The sequence below is a fragment of the Scyliorhinus canicula genome, chromosome 6 (assembly GCF_902713615.1).
Source record: "Scyliorhinus canicula chromosome 6, sScyCan1.1, whole genome shotgun sequence".
NCBI classification, from domain to species: Eukaryota; Metazoa; Chordata; class Chondrichthyes; order Carcharhiniformes; family Scyliorhinidae; genus Scyliorhinus; species Scyliorhinus canicula.
In genome coordinates this window covers 139616186-139632796 of record NC_052151.1, presented here as the reverse complement: position 1 = coordinate 139632796, position 16611 = coordinate 139616186, and the positions used below count along the sequence as shown (strand labels likewise).

Below are 16611 nucleotides of genomic sequence, written 5' to 3'. Positions count from 1 at the left end.
TGCCCTCATTGTCAGCAAAGTTGATCAAATTTTCCATTTCATGTTGAGAGCAGGATGCAGCCCTGAAACGGGGGTATCTATGTAACTGAAAAAGAGGTGAGGAAGGGACCATATAGGACTGGAACAAGGAATCTTTCACATATCTCACAATCTCACAAAACAAGGTATAGATCAGACCCATCTGTGTATCCATAGCCACAGGTTTTATTTGGAAGAAGTGAGTGGAGATACAAGAGAATTTGTTTGATGTGAGAACGAGTTCAGCCAGGCAGGGGAGGTTGCTGAGGGATGGACACACTTTTGGCTTTCTATTTACTGCTTCTCTCAATTTTGTTCCAAAAAAGTTAATGAATTATCTAATGAAGCTATGTCTTATGTTTTCAGGATTTCTTTGTAACGATAAACACTATAGTTGCTGAATGCACCTTATCAGCCTGGAAAACAGCAAAAACAGAAAAGCCCAACTCCAGCTCCCAGTTACTACGGTCTGTAGAATCATTTACCAGATTATTATCTCCAACTGAAGACACTTTCAACATCTCAAAGCCAAATATTCAACTGAAGGGGAATAAGGTTCAGTCCAAATCTAATCACAGTTATTTGGTGAATTTCAGTGATTTAAAAGTCCACAATAGATCGTTAAGCGGTGCAGTGACCATTGATCGAGGCGAATTGTCAAAACTTCCAGATAACTCCCTTGTTATCAGCATTGCATATGCAACATTAATTGATATCCTTGACCAATCAAGCAACACAAATGACTCCAGAGTGAATGGCCTTATTATAACAACAACTGCAGAAAACAATTCAACTCATATTCAGATGGATTTCTTGCCACTGGACACCACACTTGATCCTGCTAGTTCTCAATGTGTGTTTTGGAAGTTTAATCTTGACGGTACTGGACAATGGGATTCTATGGGATGCAAATTTGAACTCAATGGGAGTAATGTTGTCTGCAAGTGCACCCACCTGACATCTTTTTCTATTCTGATGTCTCGCTTTCATAAAGAAAGCCGAGGGTTGGACTTAATAACCAAGATTACAATTGGGATATCTATGGGGTGTTTGGTAATCAGCCTTATTATAGAAGGAACTGTATGGAGCTATGTAACCAAAGATAGGACTACAGAAGCCCGTCACATAATAATGCTGAATGTTATTCTATCTCTACTGACTGCCAATATATGTTTCACTGCATCTGGATATCTCGCACCAGATACAAGAGTCTGCATGGTGATGGTTTTCTTCATTCATTTTCTGTATCTCGCCTTGTTTTTCTGGATGCTCACTCTAGCCTTGTTGCTACTTTATCATTTGATTTTTCTTTTCCAAGGTTTCAGCAGGGCAGCTATGATGATTATCTCACTTACTCTTGGCTACCTGTGTCCATTAATAATTGCCGTCAGTATTTTCACGATTGCCTATTTCAGAAACCATTACCTAAGACAAGATAAATGCTGGATGAACACAGAGCAGCTCTACATTTCACTTTCTTTACAAGTGCCGCAATTTACCATTGTTACAATCAACTTCTTCATTACAATTGTTGCCATCTTTAAGATGCTGCGACCAACCATCGGTGAGAAACTGAACAGCCATAAAAAAGTCAAAATTACGGTCAAACAAATTGCAAGATGCATTGCTATCCTAACCTCAATCCTAGGTCTCAGTTGGGCACTTGGATTTGGATTTCTGAATAAAGAGACCCCTATTGCCATCAATTATGCATTTGATATTCTCAATGGACTCCAGGTATGTACTATATAATGTCTGTAACTTTTATCTAGTTGCTAGTTCGTTTTATACATGTTATACATGTTTACTGAACATGTTGTAAATGTATGATTTGCAATGAGGCTGAGGCAAGAGTTCAACAAGGGCAGGTCAACAGCAGTGTAAAAGTAAGCAAAGGCCCATTATTAGAGTCTCAATTTTGTGGTATTTTCAGTTACGCTTGTCCATACCCACGACGGAAGGAAGCACCAACATTTAACACAGGATGTGTCATGCAGAGACAAGTGCATCATAAAATTAATAGGCCAATTGTACATTCAGGTGCAACAGCTATATTTTTAAAAAGGATCGTGCTTTTAAAGGGGAGCCACACTTTTTGCTGTACAGAGCAACATTTAAAATGTAGAATGGTTGGTCGCAGCTGGAAAGGCCATGGGCAAATGTCTACCTTTCAGTGATGGAATCTTGAAGGTAACTCTTTTGGGGGACATTGACCCTCCTGAAAAGGTGGCAGCTTAAATTCTTTGTTTAAAAAGTAGAAGAGCATGTTAGCATGATGACGATGATGATGAAGTGAACCTAGGCATAAATGGTAAAAAAGCTTAGTAACAAGACCCACACAGACGCGGGGAGAATGTACAACTCCTCATGGACAGTGACCCGGGGCTGGGATTGAACTCGGGTCCTTGGCACCATGAGCCAGCAGTGCTAACCACTGCGCCATGGTGCCGCGCTAAAATAAAAGGAAAAATCTACACCTGCCACTCTGCATATTCCAACAAAGCAGCCCATTACAGTTCAAAATCCACTCGTAAATAAAGGTAGCAATCAGGGTTATATAATAATCACAGGTGTCCAAAGGAGACTTAAACTAATTGATTTATTTAATTAAATAAAAGCAGAGCTGCAATGCTGCGGGCAGTACATCCAGTCCCAGCTGGGACCATCTGAAGATGCAGGTTCCAACCCTGGCCGGCATTTTATTTACCTGTCTGATTTAATGAGCCCAGCTATTAAGCCTCCACCCCTCAGCGGGGGAGCTCGTATTCCATGAGCCCCATGGGGGCATCAATCAATCAATCAGGTCTTCCCCAATGCTCCCCCCCCCCCCCCCAGGGTGGGGGGGGTTGTGTGTACCACGTCCAGGAGGGTCGATTCCGCACCGTTCGTCTGGGGGGTGTTGTAGGTCTCCTCTCCTTGGTCAAGCTGTTATCTGAGATTATGGATGCTTCTGTCTCCATGTCTGACCTGAATCCTCCATCTCACGCATCTCTGCATCCTTGGCCCCTGGATGTCAGGCAAAAGGATGAGGTGACTCACTCTGTTACAGACTTCCTACCTTTAAGGTGATCTTTACCATACAAGAGACCGGTCCAGTCTTCCCTACTACCGCCCCAGATACCATCGGGCACCGCCTGCGAAATTCCGCATGTACACCGTGTTATCTGGCCTGAACCCTCTCTTCTGCTTCCGTTGGCCATGGTATTTTCTCTGGAGATCCTTTTCTATCCAGCTTCCTGCCAATATTATGAAATGTAAGCTAAGGCGTGTCCTCAGTCTTTGGCCCATCAGCAACTCTGTTGGCGCCACACCAGTTGTTATATGCTGTGTGGTCCGATAGCTAAACAGAATATTGCCAATTTTGCCTCAATGGACCCCGTGGCTTGTTTTTTATGCCTCTCTTAAAAGTCTGTACCACACGCTCAGCCAGGCCCTTTGAAGAGGGATGGTACAGGATGGTCCGAATATGTTTTACACCGTGCATCTGCCTGAAGTCGGAGAATTCCTTGCTGGTAAAAGGGTTTCCGTTAACAGTAACAAGTATCTCCGGGATGCCATGGATATTAACTGGTTGGCATACCTTCACAATGGTAGTGCGTGAAGTGGTGGACAACATTCGGCAAACATCTAACCATTCTGAGTGGCCGACAACGACTAGCAGGAACATCAACCCTTGTAAAGGTCAGGCAAAGTCGGCATGTGACCATACCGAGAGCTGGTGTAGAGACACTGCTGGTGGGAGCTTTTGATGCTCCTGACATGCGGTGCTGTGCTGCACCAACCTCTCGATGTTGCCATCAAGTCCCAACCACCACACAGAGCTTCTGGCAAGCATCTTCATCTTGGACACTTCTAGGTGTCCATTGTACAGATCCTGCAATATGGCTTTCCTGCCTTGGCTAGGGACCAGAACACCAGAACACAGACTTCCCACAGGAGAACGGCATCTTCCATGCTAAGCTCTTGTTGCTGAGTCATGAAAACCCTTAGGCTGTTGCCCCTGATTTCCCCTGTGCAAGGCGATATGGGGAAATTGGCCAAGGTCGGGTCCTTTTGTGTCCACTCACGAATTTGCGAGGCTGAACTGTCAAGGTGTCCATAAAATTCAGCGCCAACAGGATGGGGGGGGGGGGGGGGGATCTTGTCAGCAATGGGAGTCAGCTTACGCATCCGTGTGCACAAGTTGAATACCCAGGTGACGTTCGAATACTTATTCATATGCCACCAATAATAGTGTCTAATGCTGAATCCTGACTGATGCTATTGGTGTGATTGCCTTGTTTTTTTTACCCGGCTTCAGCACTGGGCCTACAGGCACTGTCCACTCTGCGAACTGCACAGGACGAATAATCCCCAGACTTTGCAGCCGACTGAGCCCATCGTCCACTTTTGACAGCAGGGCATAGAGAACTGTGTGGGCACTGAAATACTTTGGTTGGGTTCCTGGGTCTACGTAGACTTTGACCACGACTACCTTTATTTTCCTCAAGCCACCCTGGAAAACCTTTGTGTTTTTTCCAGGACTTCATACAACCCCCCAGTCCAAATCTGCTCCCAGTCCAGATTGCGTATCTCCAGCAAGTAGCAGCCCAACAGACTGGGTCCAGGCCCTTGTAGCACTACCAGCGACAAACAAATGGATTGCTGCCTGTAGGCATCCAGAGTCATGGTTGTGTCAGCGATGGCCAGTGGTTATCCCATGTATGTTGCCAAACATGCCTTAGGGTTCATTAGGTCCAGGTGTTGGATCACTGAATGGATTTTCCAGTACGCCTGCTGTCCTATGACTGAGACTGCAGCTGCTGTGTCAATTTCTAACTCTAGATGGTGGCCGTTAACCTGGACAGTGATCTTGAAGGAGGCTATCCTTGGTGCGGCAATGCAGTTTAGCTACATGCACTCATCCTCCTTGGATGGTGCTAGGTGTAAAACCCTGGCTCTGGGTGGGTGTGTCTTCTGACCAGGATGATGTGTTTGCTGACATTTTGGCATCCCTGATCCCCACGGTTCCTCCAAGCACACGTGCAGCACCGCTGCACGTCATCCTCCTGGAGCTCAGGGGAGATGTCTCGCCGAGCTGCAGAAGCCCTCGGCCAGCGGGTCTGGCCACGATACTACTCGGGCGGTGGTTGGGCCCCACAGGCTCCATTCTTAGGGGGCATTGCTTGCCAAAATAGAGGATGCCCAATGGTATTCACTTCTATAGCTAGAGAGCTCTGGAGTTCTTAGAATCCCTTCTCTGCATTTTCATGTATTCTATGTATGGCCTTTGTCCAAGGAGGCTTCTGCCAGCAACTTACATTAGGTCATCATAATGTTCACAAAGAACAAAGAAAAGTACAGCACAGTAACAGGCCCTTCGGCCCTCCAAGTCTGTGCTGACCATGCTGCCTGTCTAAACTAAAATCTTCTACACTTCTGGGGTCCATTTCCCTCTATTCCCATCCTATTCATGTATTTGTCAAGATGCCCCTTAAACGTCACTATCGTCCCTGCTTCCACCACCTCCTCCGGCAGCGACTTCCAGGCATCCACTACCCACTGTGTAAAAAACTTGTCTCATACATCTACTCTAAACCTTGCACCTTAAACCTATGCCCCCTAGTAATTGACCCCTCTACCCTGGGAAAAAGCCTCTGACTATCCACTCCGTCTATGCCCCTCGTAATTTTGTAGACCTCTATCAGGTCGCCCCTCAACCTCCGTCGTTCCAGTGAGAACCAACTGAGTTTATTCAACCTCTCCTCATAGCTAATTCATAGTTCATTCCACACGAGGCAGTCCCTCAACATCTGCTGAAGGGATGGCCCACAGTGGCAATGCTAGGCCAGCTTGCTTAGGCATTTCAAGAATTCCGTGACCAACTTCTCCGGGGTTCGCCCACCCATGTTGAACCTGTACCTCTGTACAATCACTGATGGTTTGGGATAATAGTGGTCCGCCACTAGTGCCACCAGCGTGTGCAAGGTCTTGGAGTCTGTGGCCGCAGGGTAGGTCAGACTTCTGATGACGCTAAAGGAAGGGGCTTCACAGGCGGTTAGGAGTATCACCTTTTGTCGGCCATCTCCTTTAATGGCATTTGCTGAAAAAAAATAGTTTCTGCTCAATGTACTGGGGCCAGTCTTCTGCGCCTGCATCAAAAGCTTTGAGCATCCTGAAAAGCACCAATTTAAAATTTGTTCTGAACTTGCTCCCTTGTAGTGAAATTTGACCATGGTCCGGACATCCAGAATCATAGCCCTCTTTCCATTTTTCCTCATCGGCAGTATAATATTCACAGGAGTTCCGAGAAGGAACTCACTTAAAGAAAAGCAAGTCCACAACAGCACATCCAGTCCCAGCCAGGATCACCAGAAGATGTTTCAATCCTGGGCGGCTTTTATCTATCTGATTCAATGAGTCCTGCTGTTAGGCCTCCACCCCACAGCAGGAAGTTTATATTCCATGAGCCCCACAGGGAGGTCAATCTGGTCATCCCGTGGGTCTCGTTGAAGTTGTTGCAAGAATTCACTTGTGGGAGTTGTGTACAGGCCCCTTATCATAACTATCTGTAAGGACAGAGTATGAACGAAGGAGTCATGGAAGCTTGTCAGGAAAGTACTGAAAAATCATGAGGAATTTGTATTTATATTTATATGGATTGGAAAAATTGGATGGACAAAGGTAGCGTAGATGAAGAGTTCATAGAATGTTTTGGGGGGTAGTTTCTTAGAACAGCACATTCGGGAGCAAATCGAAGGGTAGGCTCCACTACATCTGGCATTGTGCAATGTGATAGGATAAATTAAATACCCCTTAGGGAGCAGCGATCATAAAATGATTGAATTTTACATATAAGTTGAGAGAGAGAAGAGCGCAACCAAGATCATTCCTTATAAACTTAATTAAGTGCAATTATGAGGTCATAAAAATGGAGCTAGCTAAAATGAACTGGCAAATATGCTTAAGGGATAGATCAATAGATGTTCAGTCCATTAAAGGGGATAATATACACAGAATAGACACAGTCCAATAAGAAAGAAAAATTCCAAGGGGCGGGTCCATCATCTGTGGTTAACTAAATAAGTTAGAGACAGTGTTAAACTTAAAGAAAAAAAATATATTTGCGCAAAGGCAGGTCAGAATATTGGCAGGTCAGTGGCTGGTTTAGTACACTGGGCTAAATAGCTGGCTTGTAATACGGAACAAGGCAGCAGCGCGGGTTCAATTCCTGTACCAACCTCCCCTAACAGGCGCCAGAATGTGGCGACTCGGGGCTTTTCACAGTAATTTCATTGAAGCCTACTTGTGCCAGTAATCGATTATTATTAAGATTGAAAAGGATATAAAGAACATCAAAGAATGACAAAAAGATTAGTAAGGAGGGAAAAAATAGAGGTCAAGAGAAAGCTAGCCAGTAATATAAAAGTGGACAGTAATAGTTTCTGTAGATATTTAAATGAGAGGTTATAAAGTGAGCATTGGGGCAGCACGGTGGCGCAGTGGGTTAGCCCTGCTGCCTACGGCGCTGAGGTCCCAGGTTCGATCCCGGCCCTGGGTCACTCTCCGTGTGGAGTTTGCACATTCTCCCTGTGTTTGCGTGGGTTTCGCCCCCACAACCCAAAGATGTGCAGGATAGGTGGATTGGCCACACTAAATTGCCCCTTAATTGGAAAAAAATTAATTGGGTACTCTAAATTTAAAAAAATAAAAAATAAAAATAAAGTGAGCATTGGTCTATAGAAAGTACATCTGAAGAACAGGTAATGTAAAGTAGGGTCATGGCAGATGAATTAAACAGTTTTTTTGTGTCGGTCTTCACTAAAGAAGACATCAGCAGCATCTTAGAAATAGCTGTAAATAAGGAAATGGAAGGCAGGGAAGAACTCCGGAAAATTACAATCGCCGGGGAAGCGGTATTGAGAAAATTGTTAGGTCTGCGGGCTGGCAAATCCCTGAGTCTGGATGGATGTGTCCCTAAGGCCTTGAAATAAGTGGCTGGTAAGATAGTTGATGCCTTGGTTTAATTTTTCCCAAAATCCCTAGATTCAGCGAAAGTTCAATCAGATTGGAAGATAGAAAATACAAGTTCTTTATTCAATAAAGAAGGGAGACAGAAAACAGGAAGCTATAGGCCAGTTAAACTAACCTCTGTCAGATGGGAAATGTTAGAAGCCATTATTAAAGATATTATTGTAGGGCACTTGGAAAAAATTAAGGCAATCAGGCAGAGTTAACTTGGTTTTGTGAAAGAGAAACTTTGTTTAACCAATTTACTGGAGTTCTTTGAAGGAGTCACATGTGCTGTGGATAAAGAGGAAACAGTGGATATACTGCACTTAGTTTCTATAAGGTTGTTGATAAGGTGCCACATCAAAGGTTATTACATAAAACAAAAGCTCATGGAGTAAGGGGCAACATATTGGCATAGGTTGAAGATTAGCTAGCTAACAGAGAGTTGGCATAAATGGGTATTTTTCTGGTTGGCAGGATGTGACAAGATCATTCAAAAAGCCAGCAAGACTCCCCCCACATAGAAGGCACCTTAGGAACTGTTCTCATGTCCTCAGAGATTTGAGGCGTGGTATCCAAATACCAGCTGAATGAGCGTATAAAGAAGAATAGGCATCACTTATTCAAAACAGTTCTGAATGACAATGTTTTTGGCCCTTCTCCTTGTTTCATTGCTGTTATTTTTGATACATCAGATGAAGCTAACTGCGCCTTACTCCTCAGCCTGATCATGCAGCCACACAGGCGTTGCTGAGCCAAGCATCTCTCTGACATGCAATGGACAAGCTAGAAGCAGCATTTTTAAAGTGCACAAGTAGTTTGCTGCAATCCCGAAAATAACTAGTACATGGAATTTGTCTAGTGTTAGGAAGAAGCAGAAATGCCAGAGACCCGGGTTCAAATCCGACCTTGGGTGACTGTCAGTATGGAGTTTATACGTTCTCCCTGTGTCTGCGTGGGTTTCCTCTGGGTGCTGCGATTTCCTTCTACAGTCTAAAAATGTGCATGTTAAGTGGGTTGGCCATGCTAAATTGCCCCTTAGATTAGCTGTGGGTACAGGGATCGGGTGGGGAAGTGGGCCCAGGTAGGATGCTCTTTAGGAGGGTCAGTGCAGACTCAATGGGCTGAATGGTCTTCTATACTGGCCGGCATGTCCAGGGGGATGCCGAGGGGAGCATTGACCCCCCCAAACACTGAGGATGGCACAGGATGCGGGCACTGATGTCGAGCAGCATGGGGGGCGGAGGAGGAGGAGGAGGAGACATTGATGGTGGAGCCAGGGCGCCAGAGGCGACGATCGAGGCCTAGGGTGTACCGTGCCTGGATCTCTTTCGAGACACTGCCGGACATCACCTGCAGGAGGAGACTCCGGTTCAGCAGAGAGACGGTCGCACATATCTGCCAACGCGTGTCGCACCTCGCCTCACGTGGAACGGGAGGAGGACACGCGATACCGGTTGCCGTCAAGGTGACGGTGGCACTTAACTTTTATGCTACCGGCTCCTTCCAGTCTCCAAGTGGGGACCTATCCGGGATATCGCAGGCGTCGGTCCACAGGTGCATCCGGGATGTGACCGATGCCCTGTTTGCCATCGCTGACCGCTACATCACCTTTCCCGAGGACCGAGCAAATCAAGAAGCACGAGCCCGTGGATTTGCCAACGTGGCCGGGATACCGATGGTCCAGGGAGTGATTGATTGTGTTCACGTCCCCATGCGCCCGCCTGCAGGCAACAGGGAGGTGTTCACTAACAGGAGGGGGACATACTCCATGAACACCCAGGTGGTATTTGACCCCCACATGACGATCATGCACGTGTGCGCAAGGTTCCCTGGGAGTGTGCATGATGCGTACATTCTTGCACAGTCATTCATCCCTGCTATGTTTGAGGGACTGGCCCCCCGGCTGAGGGGCTGGTTGCTGGGCGACAGGGGTTATCCACTGAGGTCTTGGCTGATGACGCGCATACGGAGGCCTCAGACCAACGCGGAGACCCCTTTACACTGAGGCCCATACAGCAACCAAGGTGTGGTGAGGGCGCTGCTTTGGTCTTCTGAAAATGAGATTCAGGTGCCTGGACCGCTCCGGAGGGGCCCTGCAGTACCAGCCCGACAGGGTCGCTCGCATTGTTGTGGTCTGTTGTGCGTTGCACAACATCGCAATGCAGAGGGGAGATGCCCTGGTGGAGGAGTCGGAGGGAGAAGCCACTGGCAGTGGTGCCAACACGGAGGAGGAGGTGGAGGAGGAGGAGGTGGACGAGGAGGAGGTTGGTAGTGCATCGGGCGCAGCACACAGACACAATCCGGGTGCTGGTAACGTCCAGGAGGCTGCACGACGGCACCGGCGAAGACAGCGGGCACGCGACGCGTTGGTGGCTGCAAGATTCACGCATCGCGTGCGACGGCATCGCTGAACACTACCACCTGCATCGCCAGTCGTGCAGACGGTCAGCACACAACTCCCACCACAACCCCCCCCCCCTCCCCCCCCCCCCCCCCCCGGTCCCCATCCCCCCGCTCTGTGTACACTGCTCTATCTTCTAGATCACCCTTACCACTGCGGCAGAACGGTATGGCACGTCATTGATGGCCGTGTCAGTGGGTGTGATCAGTGCCATGTTGAATGATGACAGCCCGCTCTGCGATGGGCTGTGAGCTCAGAATCGTTAGACAAAGTCTGACTTATGGCAATAGCTGAAGCATCCATCTCAGTGGTCGCTGAGTTCGTCAGGGACACTTCATCACGTGCCCGCGTGGGGTAGCTGGCGTCGGAGTGCCGAGGACTACAGTGTCCGACTGTGGCAGGTGGGGGGGGGGACTGCACACCCGGCACCGAAGTTTCACCGCTCGTCAACCCCAGCGACACTCGGTCACCATCACGATCCCCGTGGCAACGGAAACATCACACAGTCTTACAAGTTAGGTGCAACAGTGATTTTAATGGTGAATATTATGTACAGATGCCCTAGCCCCTACAACTAAACTGTGCCCTTCACCCGTGCCAACTTACTATGTGTCCCTCTTCATACAGGCCCTACCACTACGTCTAAGTGAATCCCCAGATGGTACAGCAGGAATGGAGGCGGACTGCTGAGAATCACGCCCCGCGCCATGTCTCCCCGTCGGCACTCGTTTCCTGGGGTGACCCGGCCTTGATGGGCCAGGCTGCTCCGCGGGCGTTTTGGATGAAGTGATGCCACTCTGCTCTGCCCGCTGCCCACCCAATGCACCAGGGACGGGACGGGGGGAGGCCGAGCATTCAGGGACGTCCCGTGATGGAGTTAATGGGACGGGCCCCGGAACCTCCTCGTCCCTCGGGGAGCCTGATGGCCCCCGGGCCTCACTGTGGGACGGAGGTGCGAGTGGGGAGGTGTCTCATCGCCCCACCGACACTTGGCGCTGCCAGTCCTGGAGGCCTGCAACTGTATCGACCAGGGCCCGAACGTTCGCAGAGACGGAGTCTAGGGAGTGAGACATTCCCGCCAGGGACAGTGTAACCTCAACCTGTGAGTGCGCAACGCCATTCAGCACGTGTGTCAGGTGGTTGATGCTCTCCGCGACTGACTGCTGGGACTGTGCCATGGCGTGCTGGGACTGGGACTGGGCCATGGCCTGGTGAGACTCGGCCAGGACCCGTAGCATGCCGGCAATTTCATGTTGCTTCTGGCGCATTGCTGCCTGTGAGAGCCCTCTCCAGGGCCGTGGGTGACGCGTGCACATGAAGCCCAACACCTTGCAGAACCTGACCCATGGCCGAAACCGTTTCACCCATTGCCTTGATGCCACCCGTGCGGTGTCGGCCTGGGTGGCTGCCATGAGCGGCACCACTCCCTGCTCCTGGACGCAGTTTGACTCCTCTAACTGCCTCTGCAGCTGCTGGAAGACGGTCCTCATCCCGTCATTGTGTCCCTGGGTTTCAAAATGCATCGGCTCTGCAGTCGAGTAAATCAAGGAAACCGGGAAACATCTGGGCGGCAGCTGGATGCTGGGCCTGGGCTGCCCTCTGACAGTCCAGCCCCTCGGCAGCTCCTACCTCCACCTGCTGTACCGGCTCAGCTGTGTGGTGCGACCCAGACCGTGACCCGGGAGCCTCATCACTTAATTGCCCAACCGAGGTGAGTGTCTCTGGGATGGTGGATGGTGTGGGAGACAGCAGTGCCGCAAGCTCTAGCTCCTCGTCTGTCAGAAATTCAGGAGTGTCCTGGTCCCAGTCATGTCCCAGCGCAGGGCGCACGCGGCCCATATATGGTTCAGCGTCAGGTGAGTCCGTTGACTGCGTCGCCGTCCTCTGTGCGTCTGGGTCCATTGACCCCTTCCTGTCCTGTCTCACGGCCCGACCTTCGGGCAACGCACAGCCATGAAAGTCATCACTGTCCGTCCTCTGTACGTCCTGCTCGAGAGTCCCGGATTTGGAGGATGGCACTCCTGGCTGACCTCCTGCCACCCTCTGGCGTGCGGTTCTGGGTGCAGTGGTTGTCGTGGATGGTCGCGTGTGTGGCAGCAGATGGTCCTGGAAGTTCGTCAGCACGCCCTAGGGAACAGAATAATACGGGGTGAGTTAGACACGCTGTGCCGGGCGTAGAATGGTCCAGTGGGCAGAGTGTGAGGGGACAGAGGATGGGGGGTCCAGTGGTTAGAGTGTGAGGGGACAGAGGATGGGGGGTCCAGTGGTTAGAGTGTGAGGGGACAGAGGATGGGGGGGTCCAGTGGGTAGAGTGTGAGGGGACAGAGGATGGGCTGGGGGCCGGGGGGGGGGGGGGGGGGGGGGGGGGGAGGTTGTCATGCAGGGTTGTCTCACTTGGTTCTGCACCTCCAACCTCGCATTGCGCGACCTCCCGGGTGGCAGATCCCCCAGCAAGGTCCAGTGCCCTCTGCTCGAACACTGTCAGGGGGTGCATAATGGGTGAACCCCTCCGGTTCTGTTCCGCTCCCGGCTGTTGTGAGCAGTCTTGTCCTGTTGGGGGGGGGGGGGGGGGGCGCATAGATAGAGCATCACAATTCGGCAAGTATCATCAGGGCATTCAGATATTGGCACAGGTTGGGGGGAAAGTTGCAGCAACACAATGGCATCTCTCCAGGGGGTCGCAGCGCTCATGTGTGTCTGTGACAACTTTGTTAACCACCCTCCACTCACTCTCGCCCCCCTCCCCCTCCCCCTTGTGCCCGGGGAGGATGTGGGTGATGAGGGACATTGTGGGGGGGGGGGGGGGGGGGGGGGGGGGGTTGTGACCCAGGGGCACCCTCGTGGCACTTACCCTGGCAGCCCTGGTGAGGTCGTGGAGCCTCTTGCGGCACTGCTCCCCAGACCGAGGGGTCTGCCCCACAGCACTGACTGCCATGCCCACCTTGCGCCAGGTCTGTCACACAATGCTGGAAGGGTGGCGATGCACTCGTCTTGGGCAGAGGATGCCCCTGCACTGCTCCACCTCATCGAGGAGGGTCTCTAGGTCCGTATCACGGAACCTCGAGGCGGCCCTCCGTGGCTTCGACATTTTCCCCACCCCTCCATTTTGTGCGTGGATCGCGCCCTTTTACGACGTGGAGTGGCGTCATTCGGGCATTGCACGCTTCCGACGTCACCCCCTCCCCCCGTGTTTCACGCGACCCCGATGCTAGCCCATTCCCAGGGCCAGAATGGATTGCGATCGGGGCCATTTTGCGTCGTCATTGAACTCGACCGAGTTCACGACGGCTTTCCCGATGCGGCGCGGCAGCGGAGAATCGCGCCCATAATTTATCAGGTATACACACATAGAAATATCCAAACAATGAATTCCTATAACATCATAATGAATAGGAACAGAAATAGACCATTCGGCTTATCTGATCGGTTCCAATTTCCGATTCCTTCATGGCCGATCTGATTATGACCTTAAGTTCAATTTCCTGCCTGCCCTCCATTACTCTTAACTTCCTTGCTGGTCAAAAATCTGTCCAATTCAGCCTTGGGTAGATTCAGTAATCCAGCCTCCACTGCTTTTTGGAAGATTTGTGAAAGCCATTCTGTGTATATCCATGTATCTCATTGTAAGATCAGTTCATGCTGTCAACGTTAATTATCAGCTTCCTATATAGCTGCTAGCAATCTCACCATAACTTCTGGTTGCTCAATGGAGCTCACCTCTGTGGTATTTTTTGTGAAACTAGCAATAACATTTTTAACATAATAAAGCATCCCAAGGTGCTTTAGGTGCATTATCAAACCAAATTTTCTGCCAAGGTATATAACAAGATATTACATCAGATATGTGAGATATTAAGCCTGGCCATAGAGATGGAATTTAAGAAATGGTTCGAAGGAGAGACAAGTAGAGGAGAGATAAAGAATCTATTGGAATTTTATCATGTTGTCCGACTGATGCTTTGGTCACCCCCTGATAATAGTCTTCAAATTAAAGAAAATTACCTCCCTTCTCAAGTTGGAAAAGTATTTAGATTGGAAACATTTTTCAGCTCATACTTTATACATACAGAACATGGACAAGTAGAAATGCTAGAATCAAGAGCTAAGAGGAGTTGTTAGCAATGGGAGTGGGAGAAATTGTAACAGGATAAAAGATGAACCAAGTTTATCATCACAGCTATAACCTTGCTGGCTATAACTAATCAGAAAAGTTTGTGAAAATGTACTATTTAAGCCAGAGTAATGTGGACAAACAATTTATCTTGCTCATGTTCTGTGTGATTAGTTAGAAGTTTGTTTATGGGTTTATGGATACTTTTCTCTTTTTTTCAGGGACTCTTTATTTTGGTTTTTGGCATAATTATGGACAGTAAGGTAAGTTGCAATCATTAGATGCCCCACGTTCATCAGTTCTTCACATCAGTTAAACTTTTTATGTTCTGATTATTCCATTAGGTACAAGAGGCCCTAAGGCACAAGAGTTTTGGGTCGTCAGTAATTTACCAAAATACGGTAAGTTTATTTCAGTTTCTGTCAGAATGTAGCTCTTCACATTCTAATGTCAATGCCATAGCCGGAATTCTCCGGTCTCTGGGATTTTCTTTTCCTGTTGGCAGCGCATGCCCGCCTGTGAGTTTCCTGGCAGCATGAGGTGGCTTCAATATCCCATTGACAAGAAGCGGGAAGACAGAATCCCACTGAAAAATCTTTGGCGGGTAGGATCAAGGAAAACCCCAAGGCCTTTTACACATACGTGAGAAATATGAGAACGACTAGAGCAAGGGTAGGTCCGATCAAGGACAGTAGCGGGAGATTGTGTATTGAGTCTGAAGAGATAGGAGAGGTCTTGAACAAGTATTTTTCTTCAGTATTTACAAACGAGAGGGGCCATATTGTTGGAGAGGACAGTGTGAAACAGACTGGTAAGCTCGAGGAGATACTTGTTAGGAAGGAAGATGTGTTGGGCGTTTTGAAAAACTTGAGGATAGACAAGTCCCCCGGGCCTGACGGGATATATCCAAGGATTTTATGGGAAGCAAGAAATGAAATTGCAATGCCGTTGGCAATGATCTTCTCGTCCTCGCTGTCAACAGGGGTGGTACCAGAGGATTGGAGAGTGGCGAATGTTGTGCTCCTGTTCAAAAAAGGGAATAGGGATAACCCTGGGAATTATAGGCCAGTTAGTCTTACTTCGGTGGTAGGCAAAGTAATGGAAAGGGTACTGAGGGATAGGATTTCTGAGCATCTGGAAAGACACTGCTTGATTAGGGATAGTCAGCACGGATTTGTGAGGGCTAGGTCTTGCCTTACAAGTCTTATTGACTTCTTTGAGGAGGTGACCAAGCATGTGGATGAAGGTAAAGCAGTAGATGTAGTGTACATGGATTTTAGTAAGGCATTTGATAAGGTTCCCCATGGTAGGCTTATGCAGAAAGTAAGGAGGCATGGGATAGTGGGAAATTTGGCCAGTTGGATAATGAACTGGCTAACCGACAGAAGACAGAAAGTGGTGGTGGATGGCAAATATTCAACCTGGAGCCCGGTTACCAGTGGCGTACCGCAGGGATCAGTTCTGGGTCCTCTGCTGTTTGTGATTTTCATTAACGACTTGGATGAGGGAGTTGAAGGGTGGGTCAGTAAATTTGCAGATGATACGAAGATTGGTGGAGTTGTGAATAGTGAGGAGGGCTGTTGTCGGCTTCAAAGAGACATAGATAGGATGCAGAGCTGGGTTGAGAAGTGGCAGATGGAGTTTAACCCTGACAAGTGTGAGGTTGTTCATTTTGGAAGGACAAATATGAATGCGCAATACAGGGTTAACGGTATGATTCTTGGCAATGTAGAGGAGCAGAGAGATCTTGGGGTCTATGTTCATAGATCTTTGAAAGTTGCCACTCAAGTGGATAGAGCTGTGAAGAAGGCCTATGGTGTGCTAGCGTTCATTAGCAGAGGGATTGAATTTAAGAGCCGTGAGGTGATGATGCAGCTGTACAAAACCTTGGTCAGGCCACATTTGGAGTACTGTGTGCAGTTCTGGTCGCCTCATTTTAGGAAGGATGTGGAAGCTTTGGAAAAGGTGCAAAGGAGATTTACCAGGATGTTGCCCGGAATGGAGAGTAGGTCTTACGAGGAAAGTTTGAGGGTGCTAGGCCTTTTCTCATTAGAACGGAGAAGGATGAGGGGCGACTTGATAGAGG

At 48.8% G+C, this 16611-nt stretch overlaps 1 protein-coding gene across 1 annotated transcript in view; it reads left to right on the top strand.

Moving 5' to 3' along the window:
* The window catches only part of LOC119966836 (adhesion G-protein coupled receptor F1-like), a 99980-nt gene that overhangs the window by 70969 nt on the left and 12400 nt on the right, over positions 1–16611 (top strand). The window contains exons 8-10 of the mRNA XM_038798807.1: positions 385–1755; positions 14747–14788; positions 14870–14926. Coding sequence (XP_038654735.1) covers positions 385–1755; positions 14747–14788; positions 14870–14926 — 1470 coding nt within the window. The remainder of the gene's footprint in view (positions 1–384; positions 1756–14746; positions 14789–14869; positions 14927–16611) is intronic.